General features: G+C 40.1%; 1 protein-coding gene across 2 annotated transcripts; it reads right to left on the minus strand.

Moving 5' to 3' along the window:
* Positions 1–2038: 2038 nt before the first annotated feature.
* nr2f6b (nuclear receptor subfamily 2, group F, member 6b) lies at positions 2039–16253 on the minus strand. 2 transcript variants are annotated; one of them, XM_031308445.2, is made up of 5 exons: positions 14339–16253; positions 13114–13208; positions 7035–7366; positions 4998–5244; positions 2039–4134 (listed from the first exon to the last, which is right to left on the minus strand). In XM_031308445.2, the coding sequence occupies exons 1-5, from the start codon at positions 14605–14607 to the stop codon at positions 3860–3862; spliced, it is 1218 nt and encodes a 405-aa protein (XP_031164305.1). In that variant the 5' UTR covers positions 14608–16253; the 3' UTR covers positions 2039–3859. The 2 variants fall into 2 exon arrangements, with proteins under 2 accessions (XP_031164305.1, XP_031164304.1); XM_031308444.2 differs by having other exon boundaries at positions 7035–7369; positions 14339–16251.
* Positions 16254–16654: the final 401 nt, after the last annotated feature.

Below are 16654 nucleotides of genomic sequence, written 5' to 3' on the forward strand. Positions count from 1 at the left end.
TATGTATTGCTGTCGGGGTGTAAAGACCATTTCAAACAATATATAAAATAGTCTATATTGGAAATAGTTACCAACCCTGCCTTTAAGTTAATAATAATGATCTTGATCAATTAGGTATAAATAACTACTTTTTTGTGAGGAAGCAGGACACTCAGCTGTATCCACTTCCACAGCAAACACTGCCTTTTCTCTCAAGATTCACTGTTCAGTGTTCACTCACTTGTGAGGGTCAGGGGGTGTGGTTGGTGAAATGTCATTTGAAAGTAACCTGCCCTTCAGCCACCTGTGATAACACTGTGCTCTGTTCTGTGGCTGTTTGCTCTCAAACTTGTCTTTGTTTTATCTGCACAGATAAGAGGTGGAACAGTATTATAGAGAACGTAGTAATGGGTGAAACGGGTTGCTGGGATTGTTTTGCAAATAGCAAATACGCAGTTTCTTTAACCATTACAGTACCATGTGTTTCTTTCCCACATACTGGTTTTTATTTAAACTAAGATTTTCATACTGATTATCATAGATGCAGTGAGACCAAAAAGGGGACATATCAGTGAGATATGTGTGGCATTGTTATATTGTGTATACTTTAAAAATGTGTTACTTTATAAGTCCTGTTCTTACACTACAAACCAAGAACAAATTTAGTCTCTCTCTCTATTAAATTCAGCAGACATCTTAGTTATGTGTTATTTGTACATACTAAAGACCCATAGTGGCTTGTTTGTTATTCATTCAAAATGTGCTTCAGCTATTCAAATGAGTAAAAACATCCAGACTATTTTTATATTTTTTATCTTGCACACTCCTCAACAAACTAGAAAACTCTGTTTCTGTCACTGGCAATAAGCTACGCTCATCTTTTCATTTATTTGATTTTTTTGCCAATGAAAAATGATCATCTGCTGATTCCATGTGTGATAATTTTTGTATTAATCCACTTCATGTTCAAAGTGTTACGATCTAGTGTACATTATAAAATAGTTTAGAAGCACTTTTGATTTGTCATCAATTTGTATTTTATGAAAAACTTATTTTACAAACCATTTGTGAGCCATTTATTTTTGTATGAATTTGTTTTCTTTGACCATTTTTGTAACTGTATACTTCCATAAGGTATGATGTCTAAAACGTATTGAGTTCAATAATAATAAACATTTCTAATTCTCTTAAAATTAGATAAGCCTGTCTCTTATTTTTTCACTTATTCTATGTTTTGCTGACACTGCTGGTTTGCAGATATCTGCAGCTCTGTGCATCTGCAGTGAGCGTCCAGCAGGGAGAGCAAGAAAACTGTTGATCCAGTCACAGTCAGCTTAAGGTAAGCTGCTGCTGCCCTCTTTTGGTAAACTACTTAAAAACACTTACCAAAGCTGTTCAGCACCACTATTTGCTGTGTCCCCATTGAAAATGCACTTTTTTATGCTTTATTTTCCTTTGCTATTATTATCTCTGGCAGGCAGGGGTGGCGCTAGAAGGGGGACACAGGGTGGCACTGTACCCCAAACATGCAATTTCATCCATGTTAAAAGGTCATTTTTGGGGAGTTTTTCTTTATCTGAAGCGAGGGTCGAAAAGGACAGAGGGTGTCGTATACTGTACAGATTGTAAAGCCCCTTGAGCCAAATACATTTTTGTGATATTGGGCTATACATAAAATTGACTGCATGTGTACGTCCAATATCAGAAATACAGCTGCAACTAACGATTATTTTCATTATCTGTTTATCTGTTTTTATCTGTTCTGTAGTCTACAAAATGTCACCAATAGTGAAAAAGGCCCATCACAAGTTCTGAGAGGAGAAGGTGACATCTTCAAATGTCTTGTTTTGTCCGATCAACAGTGCAAAACTCAAAAAACTGGAACCAACAAATATTTGTCTTTTTTTTTTTTGCTTGATTAGACTAATTGGGATTATTTGATTAATTATTTCAGTTCCAATCAGGAACTTTGTAATCAAAATTACTGGCAAAGTGTTTTTGATTTTCACAGATGTGTGCAGTGTCTTAATGTCTCAGATATCCAAGTCACCCACTGAACGAATGTGCATACTTTTATTTCTAATAATGCAAAAAATAATCATTCATATGAACTTCTTTAGCATTTTTTAGGTTTGGCATGTTCATAAAAAACATGCTTCTTTTAAAAGTAAAGTTTTACACAGTCAAATCACTATCGTTTATATTCCAACAAATAACACAAAGTGATTCAAGGACAGCATGAAGTGCTGTTAATGAAGTTGTTTGAAAGCATCTGTGATCACTGTTGCCTTTTTTATGGGTAATACAAGAAGTCATACCAAAAACACATTTGTCCCCACATTGTCTTTCCTTTCAGTCAGTTAATTTGGTAAGAAAAACATTTGTCACATTGAGCTGCACTTCATGGCAATAACACTCATGAATGTAACTACTAAGTACCCTTTATCTCAGTACCAACAAACACCATAACCTTTACAACACTTACAACACTCAGAGTACCTTGCACAAGCATAATAATTATCTGAAAGTGACCTATGTCCACGTTAGGCTGTGCTTTGTCACACTGCTTCTGCAATGGGACCACGTGTAAAAAGAAATGAGAATGAACTACCTCTACTCTTATAAAAGTAAAGGAAACAGTCTCCAGTTTGAGATTAACCAGAAACTTGAATCACTTGACTAAGTGTAGCTTTCTGTAAAAAAATATGTCAAACTTTGGGTGCCCTTCAGTCATTAAGCATTGCATTTCAAACAAATATATTTTGGCCAAAGTCTGGTGGACAGACAAGTCTATAGGGGGATATTAGTGTTTCTGGTTTCTGATGAAGATGCCTTGATCCCTTTGTATTTATCTTTAGCACATGAATATACAATCTTTGTCTTTGATGTATAAAACATGAGGTAATAATGTTTAACAGGGATGTGACTGTCTGAGGAGCCAGAGTGTGTTTAAGTACATTCACACGCAAGAACATTATTGTATAACATACTATATTAAAGGAATAGCTTTACATTTTAAGAAATATGGTTATTCACTCCTATTTGCTGAGAGTACGGTAAATATATGTACAATGCCAAGCTAAACCCAGCAGCTGGTTAGCTTAGCTTAGCTTAGCATAAAGACTTCTGTCTTCATATTTACTGTCTAGAAGTACTGTCTACATGGAATCAATCTTCTCATCAAAAGATCATGAGCGAATTTCCCTTAACTTCTCCTTTAAGTACATAACATACAACATGTCTTGTATATACAGTACTTCATAAAGTATGACATACAATACAATGCCCATGCCTCTTCTTTGTTTAAATGCTGTACAAGGTGATACTTTTATACGTGTGAAACAAAGTGTGATATTTTTATCCCACTTATCAAACATGACACGACTTAGGTATGATTTGCACGACAGATCTCCAATATAAAGCTCTGCCTGTAAAAGTGGCACTGCTATGGCTTCATTTTCACTTGAAAAACAAAGCAAAGGGGAAACACACAAAGCCTGGGTTCAAACGTAGTCACTTTAAGGGTGATATGGGAAGAGGTAGTACAGGCACATGGCCATATGTTAGAGTCTTCATTTTAAAGCCCTGTGTTTTTTCTCCAAAATGAGATACAGAGATCAGACGGAGGCCAGAGCAAAACTGACAAGTGCTGCAAATATATTACAATTACCCATTTTTGTTTCCCTGACAGCAGCTTTGGTGTGACTTCCACCAAACTTTTCAGAGCTAATGTGGGAAAAGCTGATCTCTACACTCACAAACAAAGACCTTAAACATCTGAAATCCCAGTTTGTATTCATAACATTCAGTTTGTACTTTGTATGTAATCTGATTCCTCCCAATCTGATCTCAGTCTGTCTCACTCTGGAGTCAACGGGGTTCACTGTCCTGGTACATAGGGCCAGCTGATGGAGCTCCCTGATAACTGCATGTCTCGGATCAGCGTCTCGATGGGTGTCTTGCCCACCAGTCGCATGAAGAAGAGCTGGGAGATGAGGTTGGCCGGCACGGCACGCAGAGCCGGGAGGCGCAGCAGTAAGCGGCCGAAGCGCTGCGGCTGGTTGGGATACTGCAACCTCTCGTACTCTGTTAGGGCGACCTGGGCCTTCTCCTGTAGGGACTCCACATGGGCTGGGTCTGTCAGACCACATGCATCTGTGAGGCAGAGAAACATAAGATTAGCACTATTTGATTTTTCTGTTGCTCTGTTATTTTCTATTTTACACTTGTAACTTCTTTTCTCCTATATGATTAATGCTTTACATTCATTTTTGACCTCTTTAAGGTATAGCTTGAAATTTAGGGGGGAAATATGCTTTTTTGCTTTCTTGCCGAGAGTTGGATGAGAAGATCGTTCCTACTCTCTTATCTGTATGATAAATATTAAGCTACAGTCAGCAGCTAGTTAGCTTAGCACAAAAATTGGAAATGGGGAAAACAGCTAGCCTGGCTCTGCAAAAGTCACATAACCCCCCATTAAACCACAATTTGTCTTTCTTAGACTTTGATTTTTGTATAGATTAGGCAAACAAGATATAATGTGTTAATTAATGAGCTTTAGAGGTGCTGGTATAGGCAGATGTTGTTAACTTTGTACGGAGCCAGGCTATCTGTTTCCCCGAGTTTCCAATCTCTATGCTAAGCTAAGCTAAGCTACGCTAACTGTTATCTGGCTGTAGCTTCATATTCAATGGACATGGAAGTGGTGTCAACATTCTCATATAACTCTTGGCAAGAAAGCAATTAAGCATACATCCAACTATCCCTTTAAAGGAAAGTCTCTCTTAGTTTGTGCCTCTTCAGTGAGGTCAGAGGTCACATTCGGTCAAATCAAAGGATCCCTGGAGTTGGCGGGGCCCAGAAACTGAACCCTTCCTTCTGTAATACAGACAGTTTTGTTTTGGTCTTCTACAAAGACACTTGGGATCAGTTTACAGTAAAGACATCCAGTTACAGCAGCTATCATCACTCAGATAACCTTGATACAAAGATAAAGATTTGGTAACCACGAGACGTACCAGGTGAAAAGAGTGCAATGGCTTTGAGGCAGCTGTACTCGGCTGAGTCCACCTGCAGCCTGTTCAGTTTGTCCACCTGGTCCTGGAAAATCCTGACCTGGTCCATGAAGGACACCACACGCTCAGCAGACATGGGAGATGAGTGAAACCCGGCAGCTGCCAGCAGAGGAGCCATGTGTAGAGGCAGAGCGGACTGAGCTGCGTTCAGGATGAAGAGCTCGCTCCAACTCAGCCTCAGCAGCGCCACCTGTAAGGTTGATTAAGAAAAGATAATTTAGAGTAATAAGTCCCAATAGGACTTTTTCATGGTGAATGTTAATGGATAACAAAGGCTCTGTTCTATTCAAGTGTCTCAGTGAGCCAGCATGAACAATTGCAGGACCCTGAAACTGAAGCAACTAAATGGAATTCAGCCTTCATTAAGGCTGTGCTTTTCCTACTGTGACATGTCAAAAAAAGGCCTATCCTGAGGTTAGGACCGCAAAAGGGTAATAGGATAAAGAGAATTCTGAGGCGCAACAAGACGAGTAAAGGGATATTAAAAAATAAAATCATGTTTATTTTTAAATTTAAATTTAATTTAAATTTTTGCTTTTTTGGGGAAAACGGCTACCTCTTCAGGTCTCTAAATCTTTCAAATGGAACAATCCAAGATTAAAAAAAAATCACTCTTTGATAGAACTGCAAGCAATACGAGTCCACACTGAGGCTGTAACCTGTGTAGTTATTGCTTTATTTTATGGGAGTCACACGTGAAAATGACAGGGCTGACTTAAGAGTAATATCATATATCAATATCAGTCATATCATTTCAAGCTTTAAAGGTCTCTTATCATGCTCATTTTCAGGTTCATTGTATTTTGGGTTTCTAGAACATGTTTACGTGCTTAACTGATCGAAAACATATTACTTTTTGCATACTGTCTGTCTGAATATACCTGTATTCACCCTCTGTCTGAAATGCTCTGTTTTAGCGCCTATCTCTTTAAGCACACCTCCCAAAAAACTGAGTTTTTTTATATGTCCCCTTTAAAACTTTTTCTTCATTTGAAGCCTCTGTACACAAGGCAACATTTAATTTTGGAGTCAATTGTTCAAAGGTATAGTAAGTGATGTTTATCCAATACACTTTTTGTCAAATTCAGCAAATATTTCCTCACGGTCACCTAGCTCTCTATTTTCTGTGTGCGTTGAAAAAGAATCTGGTGTTAATCTGGCCGGCCAGTAGTTATCTGGATGAATCTGGGGGGCGGAGCTTCTGAAGGAGGGGTTGTATTTGTTTGGCAGTTGAATTCAAATATCAACAATCTTTGCGCAGCTTCGCTTACTGCACCTTTAAAGGTGCTCTAAGCGATGTCACGCATTTTTTAGGCTACAACATTTTTTGTCACATACAGCAAACATCTCCTCACTATCCGCTAGCTGCCTTTCCTCTGAACACACGGTCTCTGTAGACAGCCCAGGCTCCACAAATGGCAACAAAAACAAACTGCGCCAACCTGCATTACGAAACATAACAAACAGTGTTCCAGCCAATAAACGACAAGAAGGATTTGGGGGTGGGGGGTGGGGGGGTTAGTGCATGGAAGGGAGGGGGAGGGGACAGGATGAGGAGGAGGGAGGGGCGAGCTAGCCTCCGTTTTGTTTGACAATACTTCGAACATCAACAAGAAGTGACGTCACCCAACATCGCTTAGAGCACCTTTAACTATAATTATGTCTACGAACGCAAATAGTTCATGTGTAGTATTTTGAAATTAAGTTGTTGTTGAACTCATATCAGGGCAAATAGATGAATCTATGGCGGCCACAATTAGTGGGTATGACATCGGAACTACAGCACAGGCCGTACTACAGTTTAGAGTTTAGGCTGAAAAGACAGGTATAATTTTATATTAAAATGTTGGCTTTTGTTGTTTAAGCTTTAGTATTTGCACCTCAATTTGACTCTGCACTAAAACGGTAACCTGTTTTTTTTTTTTTTTAAAGAAAAGACAGGAAAAAAGAAGTAACCAGGTACTGTATGTCTTGACTCACTTGCTCTGAGACTGGCAGTTCTGGAAAGTATGGGATGTTTCTGGCCCACTCGATGGTGCTGAAGAGGAGCCGGGCGGCCAGCTCACAGATGCTGTCGATGCCCATGACGGAGGCTCCACTCGCAGATGCCTGCATCTGTGCCTGACTGTACGGGGTCCCGTATCGGCTGCTGGGGTAAGGCTCAGCCCGGAGGAGCTGGGAGATGAGCTCTGACACTGGCTGCCCGTTGAAGTAGTCCGCCCCAATGTGACTTTGCCCTGCCCCTGCAACCCCACCTGGCAGGGAGTTGGGACTGATACCTGAGTGAGACGGAGGGATTCGGCCCCTCTGGACTGCTGCAGAAAACGAGGGAAGAGACAACAGAATGAGAATCAGATCCAGGGACTGAATTGGACATAACATCCTGGTGAAGGTATGTCCTTGTGTTTCGTGGTTCTCTTTTGATTCAGTCACTCAGTAAATTACAGATTGAATGTTTGAATTGGGATTTAAAGGTTGTAGAAAATAAATTTACATTTCTAAAATAGGCTAACATAACTGCATTTTTTTTTCCTCATCATCATTCACTCTTTAAGAACATTTTGTCGCTGTTCTGTAAAAACAGTGTGTATCAAGAAAAGAAACAAATCTTTTCAGCTTTCTGACAAGGTTTTAAATTATTTATTTAGCTTAAGAGATAAGTAGATGTTTTAAACCCATTAAAGACCTTTCTCCTTCAATTCTTCCAGAAAAGAATAATTATATGGCTTTCTTTGGACAGCGACAAAATGTGATGTACTGTACTGGTAGAGCCAACATTTAGATGTTTAAATAGAGCCCTAAATGAACTTATAACAGCATCAAACTTAGTTCATACCTAGTAATAGTATGAAATAGTGCTTTCATCACAAACATTTAACAATATAATCATGATCGACACTGATTGCATTCTAATACTGTTTTATATTTTAGTGAATATACTGTAGTTACAGTTCCAAATGCCAAAATCTCAAACATATGCTTCTGGGTTAAAGGTAAAACCGACATTTCCAGGTAATGTGGAAACAGTGCAACTGCGTCAGCATGGTCATGACTAAACAGGCTCAATATAACCCCTGGCACACTGTCACCTCAGTGCACATTATGTATGCGACGGTGGCTCATGGTGTCCACTGACACAGACGGAAATACAAGTGTGGTTAAAGGCAACTAGAATACAATTACAAATTCTTTTGAAATGGTTTGTGATGTGACGGAAGGGTAGGATTGCTGGAATAAAACTAATCACACCAGGGGAAATGGGAATGATCTCTTATGACTAATCAACCATGCAGAAATTAAGCAAATTATAACTGTAATTAGATGGATAAGATATATATATATATATATATATATATATATATATATATATATATATAAATATAAATATATATAGCTAGATAGATAGATAGATAGATAGATAGATAGAGGCTACACATATATATATATATAGATAGATAGATAGATAGATAGATAGATAGATAGATAGAGGCTACACATATATATATATATATATATATATATATATATATATATATATATAGATAGATAGATAGATAGAGGCTACATATATATATATATATATATATATATATATATATATATATATATATATATATAGATAGATAGATAGATAGAGGCTACACATATATATAGAGCCACAGACGTCTCAAGGGGTTTTGACAGGGTGAACTTGTCAACTTGTTTTTCCAATGCAAATCAAACATGGTCGCCTCCAGCTGCCTTCTGTCCCTGAGGCTCAACAGCTGCAGGGAGTCTAGCTCTGGGGTGAAAACATGAAAACATGCTTTGGTTGACAGTATAAATATTGGGCTTAGATCGCTGGTAAATGTCAGTGGTGGCCTATTCTGTCGAGGTAAGCCATTTCTGACATGTATGTATTTATGTGTGTTTCTGGGTATTTGTGCTTTGCTGAAGGATGTTTGTACAAGATTCAGGGTGTGCCTTCGTATGTAAAAGAGATGATATGATTGGATTAAACCTGAGTGCTGGAAAGTAACTACATAAGTTGTCGGGATGGGGTGGGGGAAAAGATTGATTCTTAGATGCATCGCGATTCTCTCTTGAAAGATTATGTCTCCATGCAGAGACCAGGGTTGATTTTAGCGTGCTATATTACGGTGGGCTGGTAGAAAAAAATAAGTGGGCAACTTGGGCATATAGCTACCAAAGATAGGAGGCAAACCAGCCGCAAACTATCATGCGTTAAAGTAAAAGCGAAACATTGCTTAAGCAGAATATCAGAGCAATTCACATTCTGTTAATAAACCTGTCAGTTAGTTTCTAACCTATTTTTCTCTCTACCTTGTCATCCATCCATCACTCTCTGTGCTGACTGACGTGCAGGGTAGATGCGAGAATGTAGTCACCGAACAAAACTGACGTAAGCCTACTGCTCAACACTTCTTAAATTAGCAGCTAGCTAGCTATTAGCCCATGGCTATGAAGCGGTTTACGGTTAGGTTTAAAGATGCGTTACATCTTGTTACTTATGAGGTGAGTCACGTCTAATGAATGAGAAAGTAGATTATTGCTGCTTCTGGCCTCATATTTATTCACTATGTCACTAATTGTCACACCAATGTCGAATTGGAGCAGGGTTCAAATAACGTCTGTTTGTTGACGCCTGTGACAATTTGTGATATAGTAGCCTACTTCTCACTGGTATTGACAAATTAGATGTTTATATAGATCCCTGAGTGAACTTTTAACAGTCCGCTGAGCCCAAGACAGCCCCGGCCCAATTTAACCGTTCATGATGAAAGTACTGTACTTAGTACAACTTTGAGGTATTTGTAGGCTACTCTGCTTGACTTCCATTTTATGTTACTTAATACCTCTATTCTTCTAAATTTCAGGAGGAAATATGATAGGCTACTTTTAGTCATTCAATGTTTTGGTACTCCACTATGTAGGCTATTTGACAGCTTCAGTTACTTTGAAGATCAAGATATTATAAAACAAATATGATTGCATGATCAAATATAAGAAATTATTAAAGATTTAACTATCCAACAGTATACTCACGATTGGCTCCACCTCAACCAACTACAAAGTTAAAATGCTTCCTAAACATTGCATTAGTAATAATGGTGATAATGATAAATATATAAATGATAAAGCATTTAGGCTTACTTTTAATACTTTAATGTAATTTGCTGATCATACTATTGTACTTTAGCCTACTTAAGTAAATGTTGAAAAAGTAGAAGCTGTGAACTCTAAAAGTAAAGGTTCTACATTCAACTTTTACCTCAACCTGCATTTATTTTGTTGACCACTTGGGGGCAGTGCAACAAGTTGTAAACCAGCGCCCTTTTAATAATAATAATAATAATAATAATAATACATTTTATTTGTATTGCACTTTACATTTCAGCAATCTCAAAGTGCTACAGAGCATAAATAATGCAATTTAATAAAAACAAAAATATATATATAAATATCAAGGTTATTAAAAATAGTTAAGAGGAAAACCTATAAAATCCATTTAGTAAAAAGCTTTCTTGAAAAGATATGTTTTGAGGTTTCGTTTAAAAACATCCGTAGATTGTGGGGCCCTTAGGTTTTCAGGGAGGGTGTTCCACAGCCTCGGAGCAGCAGATGAAAAGGCCCTATCACCCATGCTGCAGAGCTTGGTTCTGGGGGCTTGGAGGGTGTTTGTGGATGCAAACCGGAGGGTGCGTGAGGAGGTCTGGCGGGTGAGGAGTTCCTGTAGGTAAAGGGGGGCATGTCCATGAAGGCACTGGTGGGTGAGGAGGGAGACCTTATATTCTATTCTGAGTGGGATAGGGAGCCAGTGAAGAGATTTCAGGATGGGGGTGATGTGATCGTGCTTGCGCAACCTCATCATCTGATATATATATAGAGAGTTTGGCCAAAGAATTTCTAATAAGGGAAGATCCATGGAAGAAGTTCCATTCTCTCGTTACTTCCGGCTTCTGAACTAGTTGCAGTTCCACTCTTGATCCATATAGGGGGCGCTCACAGTGCAGAATGAATGGGACTCTATGGAGCTATACCCCTCAAAATCCACTTTTCTCAGGATATAATTTTTTGTCTAGTAATTTGAATGTTGCATTCGAAAGGGGAGGCTAAGAAAATACACACTGCTGCGTGTTAGATTTTTTAAAGTGGCTTTTTTGGTCTAAAAAGCCTTTTAAAATGTCAATGACGTCATACACATATACGGCCAGAGATACTGCTTTACAGCAAGCTCTGAGTCGCTTCCTTTTTTCTCTCGAGGCATCGACACCACAGCTGACAGGTTAGGCTCTCCCTGTTAATACACGTGCTACAAAGAGGTTTGCTAATGTTTTAAAGACCACGCCGAAATATTCACTCTGACATTCTGGTTCTGCTTCGGATGCCGTCAAGCGAGATCTCCGATCGTAATCAGTCCTTCATTGACCAATCAGCATTCATTAGCAGAATGCTAGCGTGTTATGGGCAACAACGACTCAACCTGTAAGAAATCGAAAGGGCATAAGTACTTGTTCATTCAACTTTTGACCTATAATTGAGCTGCAAAAACTACAATCAAATCTGAGATTTCTCAACGACAATCAGGCCAAAGAGACAAATTTAGCCGTCTAGCTCCATAGGGTCCCATTCATTTTGCACTGGACCGTGATCACCTCCAGTGGAACTCTGGTGGAACTGCAACCAAAGTAGGTACAATGGGGCTGAATAGGGAGTGGAACGGCTTTCCGTAGACGGGCTTTGGTTTGGCCAACTAGGGAATTGAATGTTCAATTGTTGCAATTGGTTCCAAGGTGGTCACGTGTTTCGTGGACTCCATGTTGTATACCAACATTCATCTGATTCCCATTGACATAGTGCAGGGAATAGTGGAAAATGTAATAAATTATTTAAAAAATTACATCAATCACTGAAAAAATGCCCAGCTGTTGCGCGTTTGGCTGCAATGAAAGACAGGGAAGCGGCAAAAGATTTCACAAGTCCCCCCGTGAACCATAAAGGCGAAAAGTATGGGAGCTGTTCATTATTGTGTGAGGTAAATGTCAATTTCTCTCTTCGATATTATAACAATTTACATAGGACAAATATAGTAATACCATCGTTAATGTGTACCATGCTGTCAAACTAACACTAACACTGTCTAACACTGCTTTACAAATGAATGAAGTTTGAAGTTGGCCATGCCTTATGCTAGCGTTAGCTTTTTTCGCTAGCACTCCATGTACCTAAATGCTTGTGATCTGGCTTTTGGTCTCGACCGAGTCCAGGTGTCTTTATTATGTTCATAATAATATTGAAGGGAAAGTGAAACACAGCTTGGACGGGGATGTTGTTAGGCTTTTCACAAGTTTAGACTTAACTCTCTATATAAAGGGCGCTGTTGTAAACAACACTGACAAATCGTAATATCACATTTTAAGTTGATATGGCAAATGTGTTAGCAAGCAGTTGCTTTTTTTACACATCCAGCAGTTAAGGAGCATCATAGTGTCCATTTAGAGTTAAGTCCAATATTCACTTTCTTTTAGCTCTGTTTTTGGTCTACCAACTCCTGAGGGAAATATCTGGCTCTAGCTGCTAAATCCTGCACTATGTTCACAACAGGCAGCTAGTCTCTAACTTTGTCCATCTGCTGTTTGGTGTTTTTTGGTGTTGAAAACATTTGCCTGTTGTTTATGGAAACATCGCTAATGAGAGCGAACCAAACCAGTTAAGTTGTGGCCCGTAAAACTGAAACAATGAGCTGAAAGTTGCTTAAATTGTCAATAGAGCTGAGGGGAACTACAGAGTCAGGTGTTAAATGCCTGTAGGTTTGTCATTAGGTCACTCATAGTCATTGTTTAGATAACAATAGCAATTATTGCAGCTTTAAGTTAAGCATCTTTCACCACTGTGAAATCTAATAGTACATCAATAACTTCAGGCATTCAACTAACATGGTTCAGTCGTCGATTTTTTACCTCTAGCAGTAGAAAACCTCTTCATTTGTCTACTAGGCCTAATCCTAAAATAAAACACCTTTAACCTGCTGTGCACATGGATGACGGAGCTTTGATACCTTCTTTGCGCATTCCTACACGGAAACATTTCTTCAGACGGCAGTATTGGCACTGGTTGCGGTGATGCTGATCGATTTGGCATTCTCGATTTGATCTGCACAAAGGAAACAAAAAGTTCAACCACTTAATGTGAAGAGCATCTCATTTTCATTAGTAAAGAAGGAATACATCAAAAAACATTGCATTTACATCTTTGTCTCCCCCCTTTCTTTCTCTTCCTCCCTCTCTCTCCCCCTCACTGACCCCTATGGTGAGTGAACTGTGTGAGCTGGCGTGGCTGAAAAGCTATCAAGACTGTGACCTTTATAAATCATCGGCCTTACACGCCCTTGTGTTGCCTTTTACAGCAGAACAAGGTCTGCCAACATTTCACAGAGAGACCTTTTTAGTCCCGTATGTGACAAACTGATTGAAAAGACACCTTATTCACAGTTAGTGCATTATTATGTGGAAGAAATAACTACATTCAGAGGCTGAGGGTAGTCTTAGCAAGAGCAAAGAATTGAGTTGCAACATTGGGTTCCTGTTGTGAAGAATAATGGGAATGTTGACCTTCTGAGGCAATCCATCCTCACATGACTGACCTTCAGGGCTTTCACTTCTTTTCTTTTTTTTCTCCTTAGGCTGTTTGTGAGACACATCCAAGGTTGGAGCATATCACTCTGGAGTGAGAAATGGACTAATCTGCTGTGTCTTTCATTCATGTGAATGACTATATAATGGCTTAAAAAAAGACTTTGTACCCTGCTGCATTTATCATTCATAAGCATTATAAATCAGAATCAGAATACTTTATTGATCCCCTCAGGGAAATTATTTAAACATTTACTAAATGGTTTACAACACACTATAGTAGTTGTAGTTGTACGCAGATAAAATGACATGTTTAAGCTTTTATTGATGTACAGTAATGTACAACAATTATAACTTAAATACACATTTTATATTATTACTATATTGTCTCATTACTGTCTACACACCTACCTCTATGACCTACCACCACTTATGGGTGCCAAAGGAGGAGTTATAGTTGTTGACAAATCAGCTTACAACTGCCTTAAAGTGTGCTATAAACCATTTATTAAATGTAAAGTGAATGATGTTACCATAAGAGACACTTTAGTACAACAAGAAGAGTGAGCAAAATAAATGTGTCCTTTAACTCTACTGTTCAAACTATTAACAAAGACAAGACATATATGTGAATCTCCCAGCAGCCCTTACCTGCAGGAGTAGTTAAGGTTTCGTCTGATGCTCCTCTTAAAGAAGCTCTTGCATCCCTCGCAGGTGAACACGCCGTAGTGCTTCCCGCTGGACTTGTCCCCGCACACCACACAGTCCACCACACAGGCCTTGTCCTCGTCCCCGACGTCTACATCGCTGCTCCCGGCCTGAGGCGAGCCCTCCTCTTCCTCCCGCCTCAGGTAAGCCTTCTCCCCCAGTCCATTAGTGTCCCCGTTGGGGTTGCCCCATCCCCCGCTCACCATGGCCATATTCTTTGAAACACGCAGCCCTGTGAGTAGATCATACACAGACTCGCCCTCTCCCCCAGCTTCAAACTACCCTCAAAGTCTAAAAACTGGTCCCGGACAAGAAAAGAGTGTCTCCAGATTTGTATTAAAGGCAGGCTTTGTCCAAAAGGATCTAGAAGTGGGATAAAAAGTCGTCCCGGACTCTCCCGTGTTGACCTTTCTCCCCTTTGGCGTCTGGTTGTAATGACCTGGAGGTCTTTCCCAGTGCTGTTTTCTCTCTCGCTCTTCTTTATTCCCTCTGCGCTCTCTGTTCCTGTCTTTCCTCCTTGTGTTCTCTGCCCTGACCTCGTATCAATGGCTCCCGAGGTCTGAGAAAACTTCAGACACACATTGAGTGGTTCAGAGTTCAGGCAGGAAAAAAGGGTGCAGCCTTGCTCTTTTCACTGGAAACAATAAATTACACTTTGACTCGTTCTCCCTCCCACTTTCTCTCTCCGTCTCCCCCCTGGAAGAAGTAAAAAGAAAAACAACTCACCTATCCCTAAGCATAGTGACAAGGGACTAAACAGAGTCGCTCTCCAAATGAAAAATAAGCTCAGCCCCTCTCTCAGCACTCAACTTTCTCCCCAAAAGGATAAGCAAGTGGGAGGAAAATAAAAACACAGCTCTCCTTCAGGCAGGGTTAAACTGCCCTGCCCTCTCCTCCAACTTATAAACTAGTCCAACCAGTTCCTGCCGTGCAGAGGTGTTATCTGCTGATCTGAGGCAGTTCTAGTCCGGACTCACTCTTGACTTGTCGGGGCTGTTATAGAAGCAAAGGTGATAGTGATGAAGAGGAAAAATAAGGTCATGTTTTGCTCTGGAAATGCTCAGTCATGTGTCTCCAAAAGAAAAGAAAAAAGGCTTATGCGGAGTTTTGGAAATTGGGTTGTTGTTTCTTTCTTTGATATTCTGAAAGGACACAACCACTGAGTCACTTCAGCTTTGATATACAATAAGTGGTTTGGCTCAGGAACACTTCTGTGCCAGATAAATAGCCAAAAAGATCCAACTGAAACCGATTCCACACTTGATAGTTAAATAAGTGTTGAGAAAGACGATGCACTCCTTTCACTCCTGGAGTAATGTCTTTGTGGTCTCTGCATCAACAAATTTCATCAAATAGTTCCTCCTCTTCTGTGTCTGTGGTGTTATGATGTTTTCTTGTGGCTCCCCCAACTCTTCCGAGTCTGTCGTGTCAGAGGCTCAAATGTCACAGTAAAACAACAACGAGCCAGAACAAAAAGCAGAGTTGAGAAATCTCCCCCTTTTTCAAAGCTCACAAAGTCTTGTCTCTTGTTTTGTCAGTGCTTGTCCATCCAGCAGTAACAACCAGAGGCCAGAACCTTTCTGCATTCCCTGTCAGCAAGTCAGGGTGTACTGTTGCACTCTTTACTATTCTGCCCGTCCTTTTTTTCTTCTTCTCTGTTCCGCCTTTCTTTCTGCTGGCCTCGGCAGGAATAAATTAGGCAAACAAGAGCAGGAAAAACACGGTCATAGACCTTTTAGTGAAAGCCAGACGCTGCAGTGGAGAGCAGCCCAGAGATAGCCACCTCTCCTGCTCCTCTCAATCCTCTGTGTGTCTCTGCCTCGCTCCCTCCTTTAGGGATAGTGAGCGTGTGTCTGTGTGCTAAGGGATTTGACACTGCTATTCAAGCCCTGCCGTTGCCATGGCACTGGATGCCTTATAAGGCCAGTAGAGTCAAAGAGCACAGAATGGGCTGCAGCACACACACTCACAAACACACAGAAAGAATGCCTGGCTGCCTGACTGGCTGCCTGTTTCCCCCCTGACCCCGGGCCAGGCTGGGAGCAAAGGGGGAGTTAACCCTAACACTGCCGTAAGACATAGAGGGGGGGGGGGGGGGCTCTGGTCGACACACAGCAAGCACATGGCACTCACACTCATGTTCTCCACTTCACTCTAATCCCAAAGAATTCCTCCGACTTTGTTGACCCAATAATAACAGGGAGGGCCTGTTGTTGTAGAGTCAAAAGGTTATATGATACGCCACCGGCTCCTTTTCAC

The sequence above is a fragment of the Sander lucioperca genome, chromosome 11 (assembly GCF_008315115.2).
Source record: "Sander lucioperca isolate FBNREF2018 chromosome 11, SLUC_FBN_1.2, whole genome shotgun sequence".
In the NCBI taxonomy this organism is placed as follows: domain Eukaryota; kingdom Metazoa; phylum Chordata; class Actinopteri; order Perciformes; family Percidae; genus Sander; species Sander lucioperca.

Bases quoted from the DNA above. Each gene is read 5' to 3' on its own strand.
- nr2f6b (XM_031308444.2), bottom strand. From the start codon at position 14,607: ATGGCCATGGTGAGCGGGGGATGGGGCAACCCCAACGGGGACACTAAT. The intron at 13,209-14,338 runs GTAAGGGCTGCT...TCCTTTGTGCAG, and splicing joins AACCTTAACTACTCCTGCAG to ATCAAATCGAGAATGCCAAA. The intron at 5,245-7,034 runs GTGAGTCAAGAC...TCAACCTTACAG, and splicing joins AACTGCCAGTCTCAGAGCAA to GTGGCGCTGCTGAGGCTGAG.